The sequence below is a fragment of the Chrysochloris asiatica genome, unplaced genomic scaffold (genome assembly GCF_000296735.1).
Source record: "Chrysochloris asiatica unplaced genomic scaffold, ChrAsi1.0 scaffold00054, whole genome shotgun sequence".
Classification (NCBI taxonomy): domain Eukaryota; kingdom Metazoa; phylum Chordata; class Mammalia; order Afrosoricida; family Chrysochloridae; genus Chrysochloris; species Chrysochloris asiatica.
The window spans coordinates 9,076,040-9,097,829 of NW_006408572.1; the positions used below are offsets into that span (position 1 = coordinate 9,076,040).

The 21,790-nt window shown below is 53.3% G+C and overlaps 3 protein-coding genes across 4 annotated transcripts; all 3 read left to right on the top strand.

Moving 5' to 3' along the window:
- Positions 1-1,769: 1,769 nt before the first annotated feature.
- On the top strand, positions 1,770-11,539 carry NLGN2 (neuroligin 2). Of its 2 annotated transcripts, XM_006863365.1 has the most exons (7): positions 1,770-2,284; positions 5,695-5,745; positions 7,833-7,982; positions 8,163-8,348; positions 8,477-8,669; positions 9,045-9,641; positions 10,429-11,539. In XM_006863365.1, exons 1-7 carry the CDS (start codon positions 1,837-1,839, stop codon positions 11,300-11,302), a joined length of 2,499 nt encoding a protein of 832 aa, XP_006863427.1. In that variant the 5' UTR covers positions 1,770-1,836; the 3' UTR covers positions 11,303-11,539. The 2 variants fall into 2 exon arrangements, with proteins under 2 accessions (XP_006863427.1, XP_006863428.1); XM_006863366.1 differs by lacking the exon at positions 5,695-5,745 and having other exon boundaries at positions 1,951-2,284; positions 10,429-11,302.
- Positions 11,540-13,854: 2,315 nt separating this feature from the next.
- SPEM1 (spermatid maturation 1) lies at positions 13,855-15,395 on the top strand. Its single transcript, XM_006863496.1, has 4 exons — positions 13,855-13,998; positions 14,097-14,154; positions 14,339-15,053; positions 15,275-15,395. Exons 1-4 carry the CDS (start codon positions 13,855-13,857, stop codon positions 15,393-15,395), a joined length of 1,038 nt encoding a protein of 345 aa, XP_006863558.1.
- Positions 15,396-16,964: 1,569 nt separating this feature from the next.
- On the top strand, positions 16,965-18,702 carry LOC102828154 (chromosome unknown open reading frame, human C17orf74). The gene is made up of 3 exons (XM_006863367.1): positions 16,965-17,102; positions 17,259-17,316; positions 17,420-18,702. Exons 1-3 carry the CDS (start codon positions 16,965-16,967, stop codon positions 18,700-18,702), a joined length of 1,479 nt encoding a protein of 492 aa, XP_006863429.1.
- Positions 18,703-21,790: the final 3,088 nt, after the last annotated feature.

Here is a 21,790-nt window from a genome sequence, read left to right on the forward strand (position 1 = left end):
AGAGGAAACCCTAGGAGAGTCAGCCCAAGCCCCTTCCAGGTGACTGGGGTACAGGAGCTCCAGAGGACCTGAAGAGGGGGAGGGCATGGCTGGGTGTGTATGGCAAGGATTCCTGTGTCCTCATCTCTGGAATAAATTGACACCTGCAGAGAGCCACCCGTGGACTGGTGCCTGGCTCCGAAAACCCCGCGTCAGCAAACAGCTCTGGCGGCTGGGGGGTGGGGTGGGGGGAGGACAAGGGGACTTGTAAAATTACCTGGGTATCTGCCCCTTTGGCCTAATCTTTTCCCAGACCCTGCTGCCCTGAACACCCAGGCATCAGAGCAGCAACTGTGAGGGGCTGTCAAGGGGAAGGGGAGGTGAGAGGATTCAATGGAATGAGAAGGAAGCCAAGGTTTACCCCCAGGATGTGGGTCAGATGTTGGGCAGGGAAGAAGAGGTGTCTGGGGTCCAAAGCTGTTCAAGAGTGTGGAAGGGAGCTAGTTGATGGGCTCATCTTAAGCCTCCCTGCAGCTGATTTCAGCACCTCTTATCCCCAGTCAGAGGCTTGGTCACTAAGGCCAACCTCTGATTGGCCAACAAGAAAGGCAAGAGGTGAGTCTTTTAGGGTCCTCTAGGTCCTCAGTCTTCCCCACATATATACTTCTACCTTGACTCTGAGGTTATGGAAACTCTAGTTTTCTGACCCACTCCGCTGTCCTCCCTCTTATGCCCTCAATGGACCCCAGTCTCAAGCTAACCCCTTTCCCTCTGCCTCCAGACCTCCCCCCTTTCCAGGGTTAAAGCTGCTGCCCGTTGCCGAGGTAACATTGCGGGGCAGCATCCCCGTCGCTCAGCAACGGGCTGCAGGATCACACATCTGTCCCTGAATTTGCCCCTTCAGCAACCCCTCCCAACTCTAGACCCTGTTTCAAGACATGCCAACTTCTGATATAAAACATGAAGAGGGTTTGGAGAGAAAGAGGACTTGGGGCCACACAGATACTTAGGGAATGCAATATTGAAGGGAGGAGAAGGTGCTGGGTTTGTGCAATCCCAAGTAAGACCGGAGCCTGGCCTGAGGTGGGGGTTCAGCGCCAAGAAATTACAGCTCAAGAGTAATTAACACGTATAAACAAACCCGCCACTTCCTGCTAATTAATGACTTGGTATTTTTATTTTCTCATCCTTGTCTATCTCATTTCCTCCTAGGGAGGTGGGGAACTGGGACTCCTGAGTTCCTAAGGAGAGGCCGCTAGGGAGGGATAAAGGGTCTGAAATGGGGTGTGCTGGTCATGGGGAACAGACCCACTTTCTCCCCAGGATGGTTTCCACATCCTGACCCCACCCCAAGTCTCTGACTTCTACCTAAGTCCCTGCTGGGGAGAGGGAGAGCTTGAGGGGGTGGGATGGACTAGGTCCCCAGGGACTGGGGGTGGAAGGAACCTGGTGGACTTGGTCTGAATTCCAAGTCACTAACCACTTGTCTCTTCTGTTTCCCCATTCCTTTCTGTCCTCCCCGTCCAATCCCCCTACCCTTCTTCCACCTTCCCTCCGTATTTTTCTGTCTGTCTGTCTTTTTGCACACCCTGACCCTGCTCCTCATCCTCCCGAAGGTCGGGCTTGCCTTTCCCTTCTTCCACCTTCTCCCCCTTCCCCATCCCTTGCCCCCTCCATGGAGAGGAACAGACCCCTTCTCCGTCCAGTCTAACCCCGGTCTCCCTACACCCTTTTCCCTTCTTCCCCCCACCCCCTCCTCCCTCCTGGGGCGAGGGGGACCTCCCTCCCTCTCCCCCCCCTTCTCTCTCTCTCCGAGGGGGGGGGTCCCGGGGAGGGAGGGGGGGTCCCCCAATCAGCATGTGGCTCCTGGCGCTGTGTCTGGTGGGGCTGGCGGGGGCTCAACGCGGGGGAGGGGGTCCTGGCAGCAGCGGCCCAGGCCTGGGCCTTGGCAGCCTTGGGGAGGAGCGCTTCCCTGTGGTGAACACTGCCTACGGGCGAGTGCGCGGTATGCGGCGCGAACTCAACAACGAGATCCTGGGCCCCGTCGTGCAGTTCTTGGGCGTGCCCTATGCCACACCACCCTTGGGCGCCCGCCGCTTCCAGCCGCCTGAGGCACCCGCCTCGTGGCCCGGCGTGCGCAACGCCACCACCCTGCCGCCCGCCTGCCCGCAGAACCTACACGGGGCACTGCCCGCCATCATGCTACCTGTGTGGTTTACGGATAACTTGGAGGCGGCCGCCACCTACGTGCAGAACCAGAGCGAGGACTGCCTGTACCTCAACCTCTACGTGCCCACCGAGGATGGTAAGGGCGCAGGCACCTGTCCGGGTACCCCGTGGACACAGCCCACAAACGCACACGCAAATCCTCAGGCACTGGCATAGACCCCTGCCCGGCAATGTGTTCCTGAAGCCTCAGCGTGTCTTCCTTCCGAGGATGGTAAGGGTATCTGCCAGGCAGTCCCAGGAACCATGGCACAAACAGCCACCATGGAAGTTGTTTGTGTATACAAAGAGCCAATGGTAAGGGAAGCAGACATTAGACTAGGCTTCCTCCACTACCAAAAAAGGTACACACAGACCCAGCCACTTAATCTTAGTGTGATCACTAAGGGTGATTAAATGATGGAGACATCAGTTACCTGTCCAGACACCCATTCCAATTCTACACACAGAATATTCACTTTAGCTACATCTGTACCTCAAGGTCAATCAATGTAAACTCCTTACCCCAGGCCAGCAAAGATGGACTTCCATCTACTCCATCTCCTCCAGAGACTCTCACCTGAGTTGAGTGCTCTTGGCAGTGGTATACATGGGTTCCCTCTTCTCTATGAGGCTCTGACCCCTATATACCCTTGTATGCCCCTGAAGGTTCAGGGCCCTTTTACTCATCAGGCCCACCCATCCCCAGCAAAACACCTTCACTGAGGCTCCTAAACCAGCTATTCTTGTCAGTGAGCACTCCGGTTCACTACAGAATTACAGAGTCTGCACTACACCCCCTTGCCCAGCTTCAGCACTCCCTGATTCATCAGAATATCCTTAGCTATCTTCAACAGAGATTATTCACAGAAGTCCAGTCACCCCACCAGATCATCTTCACAAGTGTCATCACTCCAAAACACCCCAACACACACACACTCAGCACCCCTACAACAGATACTCAAGTCTTTAAGGCTCAGTTAGTCAGCATTCAGATCATGTAATCAACAAATTGACCATGTGCTCCAGCACCTCACCTATAACAATTCCTAATACCTTTACATAGCACACACCACAATATAGCTCTGATATTGTGTACCCCATCACCCAAACATATCTGTGTTCACAAACACTTCCGGATGTAGATCATGTACTCTGATAATACATACCTAAGCCCCAATAACCCTACACCTTGACTATATGGTTCACTACTCCACGCATACCACCATAGTCCCAACAGTCTCAAAAATTCTCAAACACTGTTCACCCTACTTAGAGTTTATCGGCACCATCCCTTGGGTGAGAGTCTTGATATGGCACTGAGGGTTAATGTGCTGGACTGCAAAGTCGGTTTGAGCCACAGTTCAAGGTCAGCAGTTCAAGCTCACCAGTTGCTCTTCAGAAACCCTATACAGGGTCGCTATGAGTCGGAACTGACTTGATATTTAACAACAACAACAATACTTTGGTGACAAATACACTCTCCACAAATCAAGTACTCTGATCATACCAATCATATAATACCTCATGCACCTCATCATACATCCATACCAAGACCTCCCATACAGATTACCTACCCTATAGTCTTCATACCAGTCATGAACTCTAACACCTAACTTTCCCTCCCCATATAAACCATATCTCCTAACAATCCGTAGACATAATGCACAGAAACACTATCTACTTCAATCCCATCCCAATTTCAAGCAGCCTACACACCATACACCCATTATCCGAATACACGTCACACATTTCCCCCAATGCCCTAATACCCTCTGCCTAAGAACCACTCCCTCTACATTCCCATCTCCTATCATGAGCTACCTAGCTCAGTATTCTCCCACCTGTGAATCACTGACCGCAATACTTCTGTATTGTCCATCTCAACATTCCACACTGCGGTCTCTCTACTCCCACACCTTCACCTAGGCTGTCTACTCCAACATCTTCCTAATGTAGACTATTTTTATTCCTGCCCCCCCAACCCATGTGAAACGTCCACTCAACACTTCCCACTAATGGACTGTCCACCCCCAATACCTCCATACAGATTATCTACCCTCATGCCACCCATTCGTACACCTTCTGTATTTTTAACTATTGCTTATGACAGACCTGCTTGGGGCCTGACACGTTCAGGTGATCTCACTGAATCTTCACACCAGCTCTGGGAAGAAGAGGTTGACTCAGGCAGACACACAAATACAAACACACACCCTTAACATTCTCACAGACCATGCATGCCCTGCTGACTTCATTCCCATCCCCATCTGTTCACAAAGAATAGTCTAGTCCCTGTTGCCATTGGGCTTCTGTGGGGGTCCTGATTGGCAGGAGGAAAAAAGCTTCCAGAGGCTGACCTGGATCTTACTGACCCACCCACCCCTATGCCTTTGAGGAGAAGCCCATCAGCTTGGGGAAACCACCTCAGGCCCCTGGGTACCAGCTATCCCCCTGACCAATCCTGCCCCACCCCCACTGTCCACCCCACAAATTTGGAAAAAAGCCTAGAGCCAATCTCTGGGTCCAGTGCGAGGCCTTACCTGACTGTGAACACTCTTTCTGCCTCCTGGCACCTTATGTGTCTGGTTAGCTCAGGGCATTGTGTTTCCTATTCTCTGTTTGAGGACTGAAGCCCGAATGTGGAAGGGGGCTTAACAGTAGAGTGTGGATGGGGTGGAAGGGGGTTGTCCTTACCGGGAAGTTCACTGTTTGTGGGTGAGGAGTGCAGGCCTGGGTAAGGAATGAGGTTGGGGGAGTGCAGAGGGGTAAGGAGGGATGAGGTGGAGTGGAGGGCAAGACCTGATGACCCCTTTCCCTGCTTTACCCCACCTTGGGGAGATGGGGTGAGAAGCCAGGCCTGTGAGTGTGTATGGAAGAGACATGCAGCTGGTGAGAGGCTGGGTAGGTGGGCAGGCAGCCCTAGCTGACCTACTCGTAGCCCTCCAGTGGGGAACTGAGGGCTTCCAGGGGCTATGAGGGGTGGGGCAAGCTGCCCCACAACCCCATTCTGTCCTCTGCCCTTCAGAGTGGCCTAAAGCAGACTCCTTTCTGCTTTTACCCTTCCTCTCTGCAGCCTGGGGAGAGGGCCTATGTGAGAGGTGGCATGGGGCTGGCCTTGATCTCCCTGTGGGCTCCCATTTCCTTCCCCCCACCTCTAACATCGTTTCATTTCCAGCAATTAGCAAACACATGGACAAGCCAAATCCTTTCCAGTCAAGTCACTGTGTCTTAAGACAGGTCACTCAGGCACCCCAACCCCAAAACCAGCCTTTTCTTTGGGGCATGACTTTTTCCGGGGAGGGGAACAAAATTGGGTTATAGAAACGTTTTTCTCTTTTCTTGGTTTCTTTTTCTTGCAAACAAATTTTGCTTTTTTGGCTTATTTTTTCTGCCCCCACCTTCCCCTTTTCTGCTTTCTCTCCTCCCCTCCCCATCCACCACCTCCCCCGACCCCATCTTTCCCCACAAAATTGTCCTTTTTTCTCTGTTTTGTGTTCCCGGTCTTAGGTCCGCTCACAAAAAAACGTGACGAGGCGACGCTCAATCCGCCAGACACAGGTAGATTTAAAAATCCCGCGGCTGCATGTGGTTGCTGATAAAAGGACGCTCACGGCCCCGCCCCTAACTAAATGTCCCTACAGCCCTCAAGGCCCCTCAGTCGTTCTCCCAACTAAAAAACGAAAAAGAAAAGAAAAGAAAAATTTTTAACAATTGGAAAAAAGAATTCTGAAAACTTCAAACAAAATTTGAACAGTGTTGTACACACTAGAAAACCTGCAAGAAAAGCGAAACATGGTGAAATTGAGGTGAAAAAATTAATTGAATTGTCAGGGAAAAAGAAAACAAAGAATTGGATAAAATGTTTACAGTTTGAAAGAAATATGGAGTATTTCAAACCTGGAGATAATATAATTTTCAAAAAGCAATTTTAATTTGGAGCAAAACAACAACATTTGAAACAAAATTTAAACGTTGGCAAATGGATGACACAATTGAAGCATCAGAAACCTGCTCTCATTTCCAAAAGCCTGTCAGATGCAGAAAGCGCAAAACGTTTGAAGCAAATTTAAAGAATTTGGAAATTTTTGAAAGCAGGGCCCAATATCTTAAAGTTTCACCACAAAATTTTGAAAAAAAAAAAAAATGCAAAGAACTTTTTTCTTTTTTTCTTTTTTTCCAAAATGGATTTTTTTGTTTTTTCTTTTCTTGTTGAATCTGCCCCGAGAGCTTCTTGCTTTTTGGTTGTTGTTTTTTCTTTCTTTCTTCTTTCTTGATCCTGTTTTTTGTTGTTGGTTTTGAATTCTTGTTGCCCTAGCTTCCCTCCCTGCTCCTTCCCCTTCTGACTCCCCCTCCCCAACACTGGGAGCCCTGGTGGAGGTGCTGGGTGGGGAGAAGGGGTAAGAACCAACTGAGAACTCTTAGGATAGGACCTGAAAGGACGTTTCAGCTTGAAATTGCTAGAAGGACACTTGAGAGTCAGGAACAAAGGGAAGAAGTAGGATTTGGGAAGGACACTGAGGGTGCTATCCTAGACACTCTCCTACATGGTCTGTCCAGAGGAAAGAGATAGCCAAGAAGGTCATAGTAGGGAAGGTAGAGTAGGGAGGGGGAAGCGTTAAGGGGAGTGTCTTAGTGACCTCTCCTAGCTGGCCTGGCAGGGAGAACATTTCTAGCCTAATGAGGGAGGTCAGCAGAGATGTTGGCGAATCAGTTGTGGACACCCATATCTGGCTTTTGTTGGCAGAGGACACGAGCTAATCAGATATTGCAGGTGTCAAGGAAGAGGAGGGCCCTTTGGATCAGAAATGACCCAGCCCTGGCACTGTGGCTGAATCATGGGGGACCTGCAGGGAAGGGTACTATAGTCTTGAAGAAACTCAGGCGTCCAGCCTCTTCTGATGAGCCAAGTGTCAGTAGTGCCTACTACCTATGACTGTGATTATGGGGTCCTTTTGAAAATGGCAAGAGAGAGGGACCTAGGGCAGAACTCAGGACTCAGGCCAGTCTGTGGGGGTCCAAGACCAGAGAGCTACACCCTGGCTTCATTAAGCAGGCGCTCTCCCACCCTGCCTCCTCCTACCACATTAATTAGGCTGGGGTTGCCATGGTAACTGGGGAGGTGACCTAGAAAGGAATTAGGGCGGGGAGGAGACCAAGCCCCCAGGGACCCTAGGGCCTGGCACCCCCTCACCCACAGACCAATGTACCACATGATGCTGAGGCCCAAGGCAGGAGTCCTGAGGAAACACCAGGAGCCTCCAGCATCTCCAGTTCTAGTTCCAGCCTCTGAGCAGGAGGGAGATATGTGTGTGTGTGTGAGGAGGGGGTTCCCAGGTCCTAGTGGATACCCTGAGGAGGTCCACACCCCACTCCAACCCCACCTCTTTTGGGCTGCTTGGAAGTTCTGTCCAGCATTTGGAGAAATGCTGAAGCAGGCTAGCATGGGTGGGAAGGGAACTTCTTGTCAGGGCTAGCTGGGAAAGGAGGGAGGGGAATCCGGTCTTGCCCCCCAGGGATAGAAGTGACATATTCCCTGAGCTTCTGGCTGCTCCTTGCAGGCCTGGAAGCTGAACATTGCTGCTTCGGTCTGACTGTGTCCCTGTCCCTCACCTCCTGGCCTACCCACCCGCCCCCTCCCTACGCAGATATCCGGGACTCAGGGAAGAAGCCTGTGATGCTGTTTCTACATGGCGGCTCCTACATGGAGGGCACTGGGAACATGTTTGATGGCTCCGTCCTGGCCGCCTATGGCAATGTCATCGTAGCCACACTCAACTACAGGCTTGGGGTGCTCGGTGAGGGTGGGCAGCCAACTCTGGGTGGGTGGGGGGAGCCTGGGGAGGCGGGCCTGGTGGGCAAGGTTCCTCCAAATATTTCAAAATAGGTTCTGGGCTAGACTGAAATGTCCAGAAAGGGGGCCAGGGTAATAAGACACCAACCCCCCCAGGGACCCTCCTGTCTTCCTCTACCTACAGGTTTTCTCAGCACTGGGGACCAGGCAGCAAAAGGCAACTACGGGCTGCTGGATCAAATCCAGGCTCTGCGCTGGCTCAGTGAGAACATTGCCCACTTTGGGGGTGACCCTGAGCGAATCACCATCTTTGGGTCTGGGGCAGGGGCCTCCTGTGTCAACCTTCTGATCCTCTCCCACCATTCAGAAGGTACCAGCAACTTCCCCACTCTGTCCCTCCCTTTCCCCTTTCCATATCCCTGATCCTTCCAGGCCCCCTACCCCATCTCCTTTTGGCTGACACTCAAAACCCAGTCTGAGGCCTCTCTGTCCTGCCAGGACTTTTCCAGAAGGCCATCGCCCAGAGCGGAACTGCTATCTCCAGCTGGTCAGTCAACTACCAGCCGCTCAAGTATACGCGGCTGCTGGCGGCCAAGGTTGGCTGTGATCGGGAGGACAGCACCGAAGCTGTGGAGTGTCTGCGACGGAAGCCTTCCCGAGAGCTGGTGGATCAGGATGTGCAGCCCGCTCGGTATGGGGGTGGGTGAGGGCCTGGTCCAGGCCATCACTCTCTTTGCTGGTTCCAAGGAGGTTGAGGTGAGAGGTGCTCACAGACATCCCATTTGGCAAGGAGAGGTGGGCTTCAGGCCCCTCTAGTGCCTGAGTTTCTTGGAAACCTTCCCTAAATGGAGGTGCCTAAATAGAGCAAGTGTCTGTAAGGTGCCTTGAAGGGCTGCGGGGAAGACTTTCCAGAGAGGCCAAGCCTCCCGAAGGATCCACAGGTGTTTCTCAAGTCGGGAAAAGGATCTTCTAGGCAAGGGACAATCCTAAATAGGACCTCAACAGGCTGTGGCCTGGAGAGGAGATTAGGGAGCAGCTGATGACACCATGACCCCCTTCTCCCTAGCTACCACATTGCCTTTGGACCCGTGGTGGATGGTGATGTCGTCCCAGATGACCCTGAGATCCTCATGCAGCAGGGAGAATTTCTCAACTACGACATGCTCATCGGTGTCAACCAGGGTGAGGGCCTCAAATTCGTGGAGGACTCTGCAGAGAGTGAGGACGGTGTGTCTGCCAGCGCCTTTGACTTCACTGTCTCTAACTTTGTGGACAACCTGTATGGTTACCCTGAGGGCAAGGATGTGCTTCGGGAGACCATCAAGTTCATGTACACAGACTGGGCTGACAGGGACAATGGCGAGATGCGGCGGAAAACCCTACTGGCACTCTTTACTGACCACCAGTGGGTGGCACCAGCGGTGGCCACCGCCAAGCTGCACGCTGACTACCAGTCCCCTGTCTACTTTTACACCTTCTACCACCACTGCCAGGCTGAGGGCCGGCCCGAGTGGGCAGACGCGGCACATGGGGATGAGCTGCCGTATGTCTTCGGTGTACCCATGGTGGGTGCCACTGACCTCTTCCCCTGCAACTTCTCCAAGAATGATGTCATGCTCAGTGCTGTGGTCATGACCTACTGGACCAACTTTGCCAAGACTGGGTGAGGGCCCCAAGGGTGGGTGGGGCACCCTACAGGCAAAGGCACACCCTCTCTCCTCATAGGGCCATGTCTTCCCCCATTAAAGCATTCTCTCTTGCCTTCCCTCCTGGCTTGCTCAGCTCAGACACCTCTTTGTGCCAAGCGCTGTGCTGAGTGTTGGATATTTGCAGATCCATATCCTCTCTGGAGTAGGCTCACTCTGTGGCTATGCTTGGTGTCTGCCTCTCCTTCCCTTCCTTAACTTCTTTCCTCTCTTAGTGCCTCTGCCTGACCACTTGGGGGGTGTGGCTAGATATGTGGAAGAGTTTGTGACTGTCTGTTTATTTCTGTCTAAATGTTTGTCTCTCTTGAAATCTGCTCTCTTTCTCTCTGCCTTCTTTCAACTGTTTACTTTTTGCTACCTTTGCATACTTAACTAGTTTTGTCCTGGCTGTCCCTCTGTCTCTCTCCATTTTCCGTCTGTCCCTATCTCACTCAGTCTTGCCTTCTGTCTCTCTCACTAGCTGTCTCTGGCAATTTCTCTGTTCCTATCTCTTTTGGTCTCTGTCCTCACCTTTGATGGTTTCTCTGTCCTTTGTATTCATCTCTGTCTATCTCTATCTCTAGAAGATCATTTTTCTCTCTGGCTAGCGTGTCTGCTTCCATTTCTACAGCTTGTTCTCTGCCTTTTTTTTTTTTCTGTCTTCCTATTTCTCTGTCTCCCTCCTTACTCCTGCCCATCCCCCAACCACCACACACATAACTGAGCCTGGTCCTCACTCTTTTCCCTGCCCTCTTGTATCCACAGTGACCCCAACCAGCCAGTGCCACAGGACACCAAGTTCATCCACACCAAACCCAACCGCTTTGAGGAGGTAGTATGGAGCAAGTTCAACAGCAAGGAGAAGCAGTATCTGCACATTGGCTTGAAGCCACGCGTGCGTGACAACTACCGCGCCAATAAGGTGGCCTTCTGGCTGGAGCTGGTGCCCCACTTGCACAACCTGCACACAGAGCTCTTTACCACCACCACGCGCCTGCCTCCTTATGCCACGCGCTGGCCACCTCGCCCACCTCCCGGTGCCCCAGGCACACGCCGACCTCCACCACCCGCTACCCTGCCACCTGAGCCCGAGCCTGAGCCAGGCCCCAGGGCCTATGACCGTTTCCCTGGGGACTCACGGGATTACTCCACGGAGCTCAGTGTCACTGTGGCTGTGGGTGCCTCCCTCCTCTTCCTCAACATCCTCGCATTCGCTGCCCTGTACTACAAGCGGGACCGGCGGCAGGAGCTGCGGTGCAGGAGGCTTAGTCCACCTGGTGGCTCGGGCTCTGGCGTACCCAGTGGGGGTCCCCTGCTCCCTGCTACTGGCCGTGAGCTGCCACCAGAAGAGGAGCTGGTGTCATTGCAGTTGAAGCGGGGTGGTGGCGTTGGGGCGGACCCTGCTGAGGCCCTACGCCCTGCCTGTCCACCCGACTATACCCTGGCCCTGCGCCGGGCACCGGACGATGTGCCTCTCTTGGCCCCCGGGGCCCTGACCCTGCTGCCCAGTGGGCTGGGGCCACCTCCACCGCCACCACCACCCTCCCTTCACCCTTTTGGGCCCTTCCCCCCACCTCCCCCTACTGCTACCAGCCACAACAACACGCTACCCCACCCTCACTCTACCACCCGGGTATAGGGGGCAGCTTGGGGAGGCCCTCCTCCCCAGCCCTCCGGCCCCGGTGAGAAGTGCTACTCCGAAGGTAGGGAGGAAGACTTGGCCACAGGCTTTTCTCTCCTGGAGTTGGGTTTTCCTCATATGGAGTCTTCACGCGGAGGAGCACTAAGGAGGACATGGGTTTCCTCACTGGGATAAATGTTTTGCCACGCAGAGAAGTCCATTCTCTTTCTCTGGACCTGGGCCTTTGGACAACTGGGGGGTGTTTGTTCCCCTCCATTGGGACACCAGCCTTCAGTGTGTGGAAACGAAGTAATTTTCCCGAGTAGAGGTATGCTTTCTCATGGGGGTGTGTTTTCCCATGTGCAGGGTGAGGTGTTTTTTTTTTTTGCCGCCCTGGACACATGTTGACCCCCTCAAGGAATTTCTGCAGGGGTTTGTACCCCCAAATCCTGTTCTCTCATGCCCTCCCCACCTCTTTCCACTTCCCACCCCCTGGAGACCCTGAAAGTAGTGTGTTCAAAAGCAGTGACCCTAGGACACCAGACAACACAGGGTGGTGCTGGGAAGTAGTATGAGGAAACCACAGAGGCCCTCTCCCCTCACCACCACATCTAATGAAGCATGTCTGTCCCCCATGGCACAAGTCAGAGCATGTTCTCCCAGGTGGGCCCAAGCCATCCATGGACAATGACGACAGACATAGATTTCCTACCAGGGGGAAGGGAGCAGATCCATGCCTCCCTGTGCTGCCTAGGAACTTGTTTTCCCGGGGAGTTCAGGACACATTTATCTCAGTGGACACATGTTCTTGCATGTGGATGCGTGTTTCCCATGCAGACAGCCCCTTTCTCCCTTGCACTCCCAGGCCTCAGTCCCTCTCCACATAGCAGGCAGGGACAGATTGAAAAGACAGGAGTTGAGGGGGATGTTCAAATCCTGAGGGAAGGGACAGATTCCCTTGCTCCCCCAGAGATGCTGAGTTGTGGGGGTGGGACATGCCACCCACAGGGGCCATGCATGTTTGACCAAAGCCCTTATCCAGGGTCTGAGGACAGCCTTTTCCCCAAGACCTCAGACCATTGCTCATCTGTGCCAAACTGGGAAGGTGGGTTTAGAGGGGGAAGACCTTTCCCCCAAATGTGTCAAGGATGCCCCAGTCCTGGACCAGAGCAGGGGAGCCAGTGGGGGGCAGGTAGAATGCAGGGAGGTGGGAGGTAGTTAAAAGAGCTCAGCCTGTGTCTCTTGTCTCATTCCCCTCTCTCTGCCTCAGTTTCCCATTCTCCTCCATCTCTGTCTCCCTCTTTGAATCTGTCTCCATATCAAACTAACCTCTTTCAGGTAAAGGAACAATGGAGGGGAGAGCTGGGGAGAAGGGTTTCACCAGGCAGGTTGGGGAGAGAATGAGGTCAGCTGTGCAAAGGAACTGATGAAAGGGGCTGGGGGGGGGGGGGCGGGGGACCCAACTTGGGCAGCCAATCAGCAGGCAGAATTTGAAAGGAAATGTGTGAAGTGATGCCCGGAGGGGATTTGAGGAGCAAGGGTTTGAGCCTCTGAGGTGTTAAAAAAAAAACCAATGTCTAGAAGAGTTTTAAAAAGCAAGCCAGTAGAGAAGAGAATCCTTGTCTATTGGCATTTGTGGGACATCAGTGCCAAACTTGAGTAGGGGGTGGGTGCTCTCCTCCACTGACACCCAAATCCAGAATCCCTGGTCTTGACTCCCCAGAACTTTGCTTCCCGACTATCCTTTCCCTCCCATCTTCACCCATGGAAACATTTCTTTTCTGACCCCTTTCCCCTGCCTGGTTCAGTTCCTTCTTGAACAGTCATGCGCTCCAAATGCTAGGGACCTGGGCCTTGAACCCTGTAGACAGATGCCCCCAGAATTGGGGTATGGGAGGGGGCTAGGGGACCCACGATTCAGCCACGGACTCCAATGCCCAGCCCCTCTCCCCAGAACAATTCCCTGACAATCCCATATCCCCCACCCCGACCCTTTATGGCTCTGTACACATTTTTAAACCTGGCAAAGATGAAGAGAATATTGTAAATATAAAAGTTTAACTGTTGTGCCTGCTGTGATGTTAGGAAGTGACGGGTGGTGACTTTGAAGAAACAAACCTTGAGGAGTGACTCAAGCTCAAGGGAGGGTAGGGGTCCAACCCCCAGTCGTCCTTTTCAGTGAATGCCTCTGAAGCCTCAGAGAAGGGGGAGTGGGTACTGGGGGGCATTGCCATTGTGATGGTATGTGAGGAGTTAGGACAGGACCTGATGTAGATAGAAGTACAGAGGAGAAGAGGGCTGGAGTTAACGGAGGCTGGTCTATGCAACTGAGTGAGAGGCTGTCAAAATGAGGGCTCCAACCTCTGCCAAAACGTGGATCCAGGCAAGAGGATAAACCATGGCCCCAGGACTCCAAGAGTAGACCCTTAGCACATTGTGAGGAGGATCCCCAAGCATCATTGTGACCCGCCTACTCCCAAGAGCCTCTGGGCCAAGTAGGTGAGCTGGTGTACAATGTGGGCACAGTAGGCTGGGGGGGTCTAGGGGCCCGGGTGGCTCTAGGGACCCCCATGGCCATAGTTGAACAGCCACAGCCTGGGTGGGCTTCTTATCACAACCCCCACACCAACAACTGCCAGGATCTGGGCAACTCCATCTTGTTGCTGTTGGGCCTCATCATCTGCATTAACATTGGCATCAACATGGTGACCCTGGTCAGGGTGGTGCCAGGTGGGAGGGCACTGGGGGGACAATTGGGGGGTAGGCCTTGTGGCAGGGCATGCCTGGGGTCATTGTGTCCTCCTCCACCTAGCTCTGGCACAGACTCCGTTACTTCTTACGCCAAGTGTTCCATATTATTTGTGTGAAAGGTAAGCAGGGATGGGGTTAGGGTGTAGGAAAGCAGGCAGTGGTCCCAGCACTAAGCTAGCCCCTTACCACTCTTCCCTGTCAGACACTACTGTTGTGCATTGTTCCTCCGTGTACCCTGCCTGACCACTGCCGTAGGAGTCCGAGCCTCCCTCCACTGGCCCCCCAATTCTCTCCCATCCACAGAAACTCCTAAATCATCCTCATCTGGGAAAAAGACCAGTAAGCCTTCAAGGAAGAAAAGCCCCCCTGCAGTCCACCTTCGATGTACCATGGACCCTGTGAAAGTGACTGTGACCCCCCCACCCACTCGCCGCCATCACAATCGAGACATTCCAATGTACCATGCCTACTGTCCGGTCAACTGGACCCCTGACACTGATGATGAGAAATCCCTGTATCAGCACCCAGAAATCTGCTCCCATAACTGGGATTGCCCTGAGGACTGGGAAGGCTTTCAATCTACCCAGGGGGTCTTGGATTCCTGGACCCAGAACACCATGGTGCCACCTACCCAGACCATCCGCTTCCAACAGAACCCAAGGGGAAAGCCTCTCAAAACAGAAATCCAGTCAGAGGTGGGCCTAGAGGCCTACGTGTACCCTGTCAATCCCCCACCTCCCAGCCATGAGGCCCTGAACCATAAGAACAATGGGGTGGAGGCAGAGGCCACTTCCTGCCCACCTGCCCCACCACCTGTCCTGGGCCCAGCGATAGTCCCTGACATTCCCCGGCGCCTCTCCTCAGGCCGCGTGACATATGATGCCCGTGATGTGAGGCGGCGGCTACGTGAGCTGACGAGGGAGATAGAGGCCCTGTCCCACTGTTACCCCCTGCCATCTAGGTCAAGCACTGCGGAAGGGACAGGCCAGGGCTGGGTCTACCACTCCCTAGCAGGGAGGTACCCTGGAAAAGAATAAAAGAGAAGTGAGGAGGTGGTTTGTGTTGGTGTGTGGGGGTTCCAGGCACACAGCACCCAGAAGCCGGGGTTGCTAAGGGAATGATCTCCCTGGCAACAGAGCCTACAGAGCCCTGAGGACCCTCATCAACCTCTTGCCCTTGACAGACCCTGCCCTCAGGTTTTTCCAAGGCTCCCACCTGCCTCCACCCTACTTGCTTTAGTACCCAGGAAAGCCCTCAGATCCCAGCCCAGATCCTCAGCCAGACCCGTACTTCAGGAGAGGACCCCATCCCCATGACCATAGTCCTCAGAGGTTTGGTCTCCATCAGAGTCCAGGTTTAGGCTGTAGTCACAGGTGAGGTGGGGATGCTCACTCCCTCTTTAAGGCCTGGTGTCTTTGAGGAGGGATGGGTTAGTGAAGATATGTAGAATCACACAGTTCACCAGTCAGGACCTGAAGCTCCTATACTCTCAACCAGGCTTAACGTAAAGATGAAATCGGGGACTCTCTTAAGGGCTGTCTCACTATATCACTGACTCTGTGTCCTCATTCCTTTGATTAACAACCCCATATTACAAATGAGATTTAGGCTCAGAGAGGTCAAGTGACTTGCTCAGGATCACACATACATCAAGGATCAAGCTTATGGCCTCAGATGCTCCATATCCTTATTCCTGCAGGTGGATTCCCATTACCAGCCTGGTCCACCTTCCTCAGTTCTCCTTGTGAACTTAATCAGAACATTCCATCCCACTGGATACCTGGAGAACCAAGGCCCGGCCCGGCCCTACTCCTAGTTCTCCCAGACCCTATGAGCGTGTGTGCACAATATATACACCTACAGAGAAACAAGGAGCCACATGAATGGATAGAAGCTAAAGGAGTGTGACTTCACCTTACATACCAGATGGATTTCTGGAAGGTGACAGACCTTTTATGAATCACTCTGCTTCTCTGTTGGTTTACAGTCAAGTAACATTTTAAATCAATTTAAGCTCATCTGGTGGATATGTATTGAGCACCTACTATATGCTTGGAAACTTGATGGGCAATGCTTACTGTCATTCCCTATTTCTGGTGAGTAGGTCATTGTGTAAAATGACCAAGAGCCTTGTAGATCGTAGTGATGAATCTGGTATAAATCAAAGAATCCTTTTGTCATCTCCATTAATATCTATCCTGCACTTTGTTCCATATTATTCTAAAGTGGCTGCAAACAGTTTTTGGAGGAGGTAGATCAGCAGGGTGGGAAGGAATGAAACCATGGTTGTAAGTGGTCCCTGAAACCTCAATCTGTCTTGTTCTAAAGTTGAGGAGCAAATGGGCTTAGTGACCACTAGTAGTGGAACTTCCAATCCCGAACTGGGCAGGGGTGGGTGTTGAAGGGATTGTGGCAGGGAAATGGGCAGGGCAGGAAGAGAATGGTGTAGTGGCTTGACCCCAAAGTTGACTCTTGGCTATTACCCATCCATCCAGTCACCCTTGCTACTGGACCCAAGTTAAGGAACAGCCACGTCTGAAAAAAAAACAAACAAACAATGAAAGGAATTCTTTTTGCATGGTTCAACCTCTGGGAAGACTCTGTCTCATGAATGTAGCTACCATATTTATTCTGCACAGAAGTCAGGTGCAGGGTTAAGCACGCCCTCATGGAGACAGATGGACAGACTGAAATCAGGGACATCTGGGTACTAGGCTCCATCACATGGATGCCAAGGGTAGAGATAGCTGCAAAGGGACAACAGTAAATAAAAGAGCTGCCACCTCTGCATTATGACTCCTCTCAACTTGCCTCATTATGACCTGGCTCCCCACCAGCTGGTAGGGGTCCCCACGTCTTGTATGGGTGCAGTGTGGGCCGGGGCCGGTGGGGGGGGGCACAGCCCAGGTGGCCCTAGGACCCCCCCACCATGGAAGACCAGCTCTGGAATGATGTCTTAGGGTGTTGTAATCCACACCAAGAAAGCCCCCAGGACACTAAGGACTTCCTCCTCCTGCTGCTGGGCCTCATCCTTCTTGTCAACACTGGAATCAACATGGCAGTTGTGGTGAGTAATGGAGATATATGCTCATGGTGAAGACGTCTGAAGGTGGGAGCCAGCTGCAGTCTGTACCTCTCACTGTAGGAATAGTCTTGGCTGGTAGAGGGGCAGGTGCTTGGGGTGGAGAGCCCAGACTTCACTCTCACCCGACCCTATCCCCAGATGTGGCAGAGGCTCCAGAATGCCTTAAACAAGATGACCTGTTGGATTAATCAGAAAAGTAAGTATAACAGCTGGAGAGGCAGAAGACCTCCAACCACATCCCTAGAAACCCAGGTCCTAGTGCTCCCAACCCTGACCTCATGGACTCTTACCTTCCCCAGATGACACCATCCAGTCTGGTCAAAACTCTCCCAAAGATCCAATGCAGGACCCAGCCAGGGATGTCCACATTTACTGCACCCTGGACCCTGTTGAGGTGAAAATGGCCCAATCCACACACTGCTCTTCTTCCTACCATCTTCGCAACCACAACCCTCGCCACCATCGCCATGGCCGCCACCGCCACCATCAATACGGCTGCAACCACCAGCAGAGGTCAGAGAACCACAGACAATTCCGCCAGGGTCACCTACTCTACCGTGGTCATCGAAGCCACAAGATGTCACATCTGCGACCAATACCTTCTTTGAATCCAGAAGACCAGGATTCCCATCTGGAGGATGAGGACGACCTCTCTTTCCCACATTCCAAATACCCACAAGGGGTCTGGGGAGGATACTATCAGAGGTTGGGCCTGCCCTCCAACCTGGGACTATGGGGCCGCCAGCGAGGCATCCTGACCAGCCTGCCCCCACCCTCTCTGTACATTTCCCCTGAGCTGTGCCACATACCCAAGCGTGTGGAAGCCAAGTCAGAGCTGAGGCTGCAGGCCTATGGCCCCCACCGCTCACAATCCCACATTTGGGGCAACGTGGAGGCTGAACACAGGACTTCATCTTTACAACCTTCCCGCCGACCACCCCCTTCCTGGGCCCCAAGGGGACATAGCCGGCACCCCTCTCGCGGCCACCTGTTGTATGACTCCTGGGAGCAGCGGCGACGTGAACTAGAGTGCTCTGAGTCTCCACCTGCCCTAGTATCCCAGAACTCCACCAGGCCTGAAGCCCAGGGCTATAGGGATCACTATTTCCCACAGTCCCACCAGCGAGGCTTTCCTAGCCATGTTTACAGCCAGCCCAACCGCAGCCCTCACCCATCCACAGGACACTTGACTTATAACTCAAGGGATCCTCACGAGGTTCGGCGCCGGATGGCTGAATGGAGTGAGACTCTGCCCACTAGGCATGCTCTGACCACCTCCACCTCCCTCACCATGTTGGGTGAGGCCTTATACCAACATGGCCCAGCTCCTGGCTCAACTCTGTTCCACCGTTCCTCCCAGCCCCTTCCTGTGGTTCAGGTTGCTGAGCCCACCCCAGCTCCGGTCACCTTCATCCCACTCAGCAGGAACCCAGGGGGCAATGCCAACTACCAGGTGTACGACAGCCTAGAGCTGAAGCGGCAAGTGCAAGAGAGCCGAATGCAGTCGACTTCATTACCACCACCTTCCACTTCGCCCTCAAGACCCTCTCTGCACAGAAGCCGGGCTGGGAAACTTAGCTGACTTAACAGGCAGGTGGCAAGGTATGACATGAAGAGAGGAATAAAGAGAAACAGAGTCCAGGAAGCACTGTAGTGGTCTATGGTTTGGAAGTGACAATCCTACAAGACTCTGCCCCTGCCCTTGGCTTTCTAAAATTAGAAGCTAGTGTCCCCCTTCTTGGTGTGAGGCTCCCCATGGTCTAATCAGCAGGCCCCTCCTGGGTCTACACCATGCACTACAGATCTTGCAGCTGCAGATTTCAAACCACTACTGTCTAGATACTGATATTCACCCCATCTGTCTTAGCTCACCCTGTCCTAAAGGGGTTTGAAAACTCAGCCCCATACAAACAGCAGAGGACAGATTCCAGCCCTGGGAATTCGAGTCTGGGCAAATGCAGGCTCACTATATAGGGTTGAGAGAAAGACTGGCTCAGGATCCCAGTCAGGCCTACACCAGGCCCCAAAGCCAGGTCTTTCCAGTTTTAAGAGTGGACAAGGGATAAAGGGGGGCTCAGAAATCCTAGCTAAAACCACAGAAATGACAGAATGAGAAACTCTGTCAATGAGGGAGTCTGTGGACAGTGAGGAAATGACTGACAGAGGGAGAAAGAAGAGGTGTGCTGGGCAGGTCTTGTCTGACTTTCCAGGTTCCAGTCACCCAAGCCCAGTTACATGGGAACTCCAACCTGGGCCTTCCACTTCCTCCCCTCCCTCATTGTGACTCCACTGCCTGCTCCATTGTGACCCAGCCCCTCTCCCCCAGAGGAATCTGGCTCCTAGTATGTGTGGGGGGCCCAGGGTCCCAGGCAGCCCTGGGACCCCTGGCCATGGGTGAGAGAACCTACCATGGAGCTCAAGTGTGTTCTGGCACCAACCCCAGGAAATGCCAGGACTTAGGAGACTCAATAATTCTGCTTCTGGGCGGCTTCATCTTGCTCAACGTGGGGATCAATGTGGTGACTCTGGTCAGGGCAGGGTCTGAGCATCAGGGTGGGGGAACACTGGCATCTCATAGAGGCTGAGGTGGGCGGGCTTTTGGGGTAAGACCACACAAGGGTTGGCCTTCTAGACTCACCCCTCCCCTACTTCCCTTAGCTCTGGAGACATCTGAAGCCCTCCTTGCGGATACTTTTCCATCATTTTTTCCCCAAAGGTGAGTGAGCCTAGGTATGTGGGATGTGGACTACTCTCCTTCCCCTATCCCTGCTCCCATCCTCAGTCCCTCAGGGACCCAGGCTTTGTCCCATCCCACTTTTCCCTGCAGACAAGCAATCCAGCTCTACAGGCAGCCATCCTGTGTGTATGCACTACTCTGTGGAACCCAAAAAACTGTGCTCAAGAGTCTCTTCCCACTTTCATCATCGCCCCAACTTCCTGCTTGGGCACTCTAGTCACCTTGACTCCTGGATAGCAGACACAAATGATGAGAAGGCTTCTAACTGCTGCTGGATGCCGCCTCAATGTGGACATATGGAGGGCCCCCCAAAGCCTCAATGGAGACCATGGAAAGAGGGGATGAGGGAAGCTGGGGAGGCCCCTCAGGTCACAGCTTTGAAGACCCAAGCCTCCTTTTTCTCCAGGCCAGAAACTTCTATCCAGGTCAATTCTCCCATGGCCAACTTCAAGGCTCAAAACCTAAAGATGAGCAAGTTGGACATGGTTCCATTACACTTGTCCCAAGAGAGCAAGATTAACATCCCAGCTCAATCTTTGTCCAAGTCTCTAGCCCAGAACCCTGTGCACATCTCAGACCATGTCCCAGCCCACAATCGGAGCCACTCCCCAGCCCCTGAGCACACCCCAGCTCGTACCCGGGCCCACACTCACTTCCAGGATCCAGGTCCTCAGCACACATCAGCATATGCACCAGGCCACACCTCTGTCCAAGTCCGGACTCACTTGAAGGCTCATGCTCGTGATCATACTCCAACCCATGCCCTATCTCACACCCCACTCCATGAACAGACCCACTCCCAAATCCATGCCCCTGAGCACACCTCAACCCCTACCCCAGCCCACACCCACACCGACACCTCTGAACACACTTCAACCCATGCCTACACCCCTGAGCACACTTTAACTGAGGCCCCAACCCATACCCCGCTCCATGCTCAGACCCAGTCCCAGGCTCACACACCTGAGCCCACCTCAACCCATACCCACACCCCTGAGCACACACTAACTGAGGCCCCAACCCATACCCCACTCCATGCTCAGATCCAGTCCCAGACTCACACCCATGCCCACACCCCTGAGCACACTCCAACCCAGGACTCAATCCACACCCCGCTCCATGCTCAGACCTACTCCCAGACTCACACTCCTGAGCCAACCTCGACCCAAGCCCACACCCCTGAGCACACTCCAACCCAGGACTCAACTCACACCCCGATCCATGTTCAAACTCAGTCCCAGACTCACAACCATGGCCACACCCCTGAGCACACTCCAACTGAGACCCCAACCCACACCCTGCTCCATGCTCAGACCCACACTCAAACTCACACCCCTGAGCCCACCTCAACTCAAGCCCACAACCCTGAACACACCTCAGCCCTTAACCACACCCCTGATCATACTCCAACCCAGGATCCAACCTACAAGGCACTCTACTACACTCAGACCCACGCCCAAACCCATGCTCCTGAGCATACCTCAACTCTTGACCCAACTTACACCATGGCCCATGTTCATCTAACCCATACCTATTCCCCAGCTCCTGCCCCAACCTCTGCCCCAGTTCCTCCCCCAACTTCTACCTCAGCCAGTACTCTTACTCCAGCCCCTACCCAAGCCTCTGTCCCAACCCCTGCCTCATCATTGGCCATGGCCCTGACCTCTGTCCTCGATGGTACCCCTATTCCTGTCTCTGTCCCCATCACTCCCCATGTCCTAACCCCTATTCCTTCTAACCTGGCTGCCTTCAGCCATGGCCTCTCCACTGGCCACGTGGTCTATGATGCCGGCAGGACAAAGCAGAATGTCTTCCATCCTCACATTCTCAAGAACTCTCAGTATTTTACAAATGACTTGGGTACCCTCTCCAGGCCTCAAGATGGGCAGGGCCTGGTGAGCACTGGTACATCTGAGCAAACATCAAAACAACT

Excerpts from the sequence above, each read along its gene's own strand:
- LOC102828154 (XM_006863367.1), top strand. The coding sequence starts at position 16,965 with ATGGAAGACCAGCTCTGGAATGATGTCTTAGGGTGTTGTAATCCACAC. Across the intron at positions 17,103-17,258 it reads GAATCAACATGGCAGTTGTG|ATGTGGCAGAGGCTCCAGAA; the intron begins GTGAGTAATGGA and ends CCCTATCCCCAG. Across the intron at positions 17,317-17,419 it reads CTGTTGGATTAATCAGAAAA|ATGACACCATCCAGTCTGGT; the intron begins GTAAGTATAACA and ends TACCTTCCCCAG.
- SPEM1 (XM_006863496.1), top strand. The coding sequence starts at position 13,855 with ATGGCCATAGTTGAACAGCCACAGCCTGGGTGGGCTTCTTATCACAAC. Across the intron at positions 13,999-14,096 it reads GCATCAACATGGTGACCCTG|CTCTGGCACAGACTCCGTTA; the intron begins GTCAGGGTGGTG and ends TCCTCCACCTAG. Across the intron at positions 15,054-15,274 it reads TACCACTCCCTAGCAGGGAG|TACCCAGGAAAGCCCTCAGA; the intron begins GTACCCTGGAAA and ends TACTTGCTTTAG.
- NLGN2 (XM_006863365.1), top strand. The coding sequence starts at position 1,837 with ATGTGGCTCCTGGCGCTGTGTCTGGTGGGGCTGGCGGGGGCTCAACGC. Across the intron at positions 5,746-7,832 it reads GCTCAATCCGCCAGACACAG|ATATCCGGGACTCAGGGAAG; the intron begins GTAGATTTAAAA and ends CTCCCTACGCAG. Across the intron at positions 7,983-8,162 it reads CTACAGGCTTGGGGTGCTCG|GTTTTCTCAGCACTGGGGAC; the intron begins GTGAGGGTGGGC and ends CTCTACCTACAG.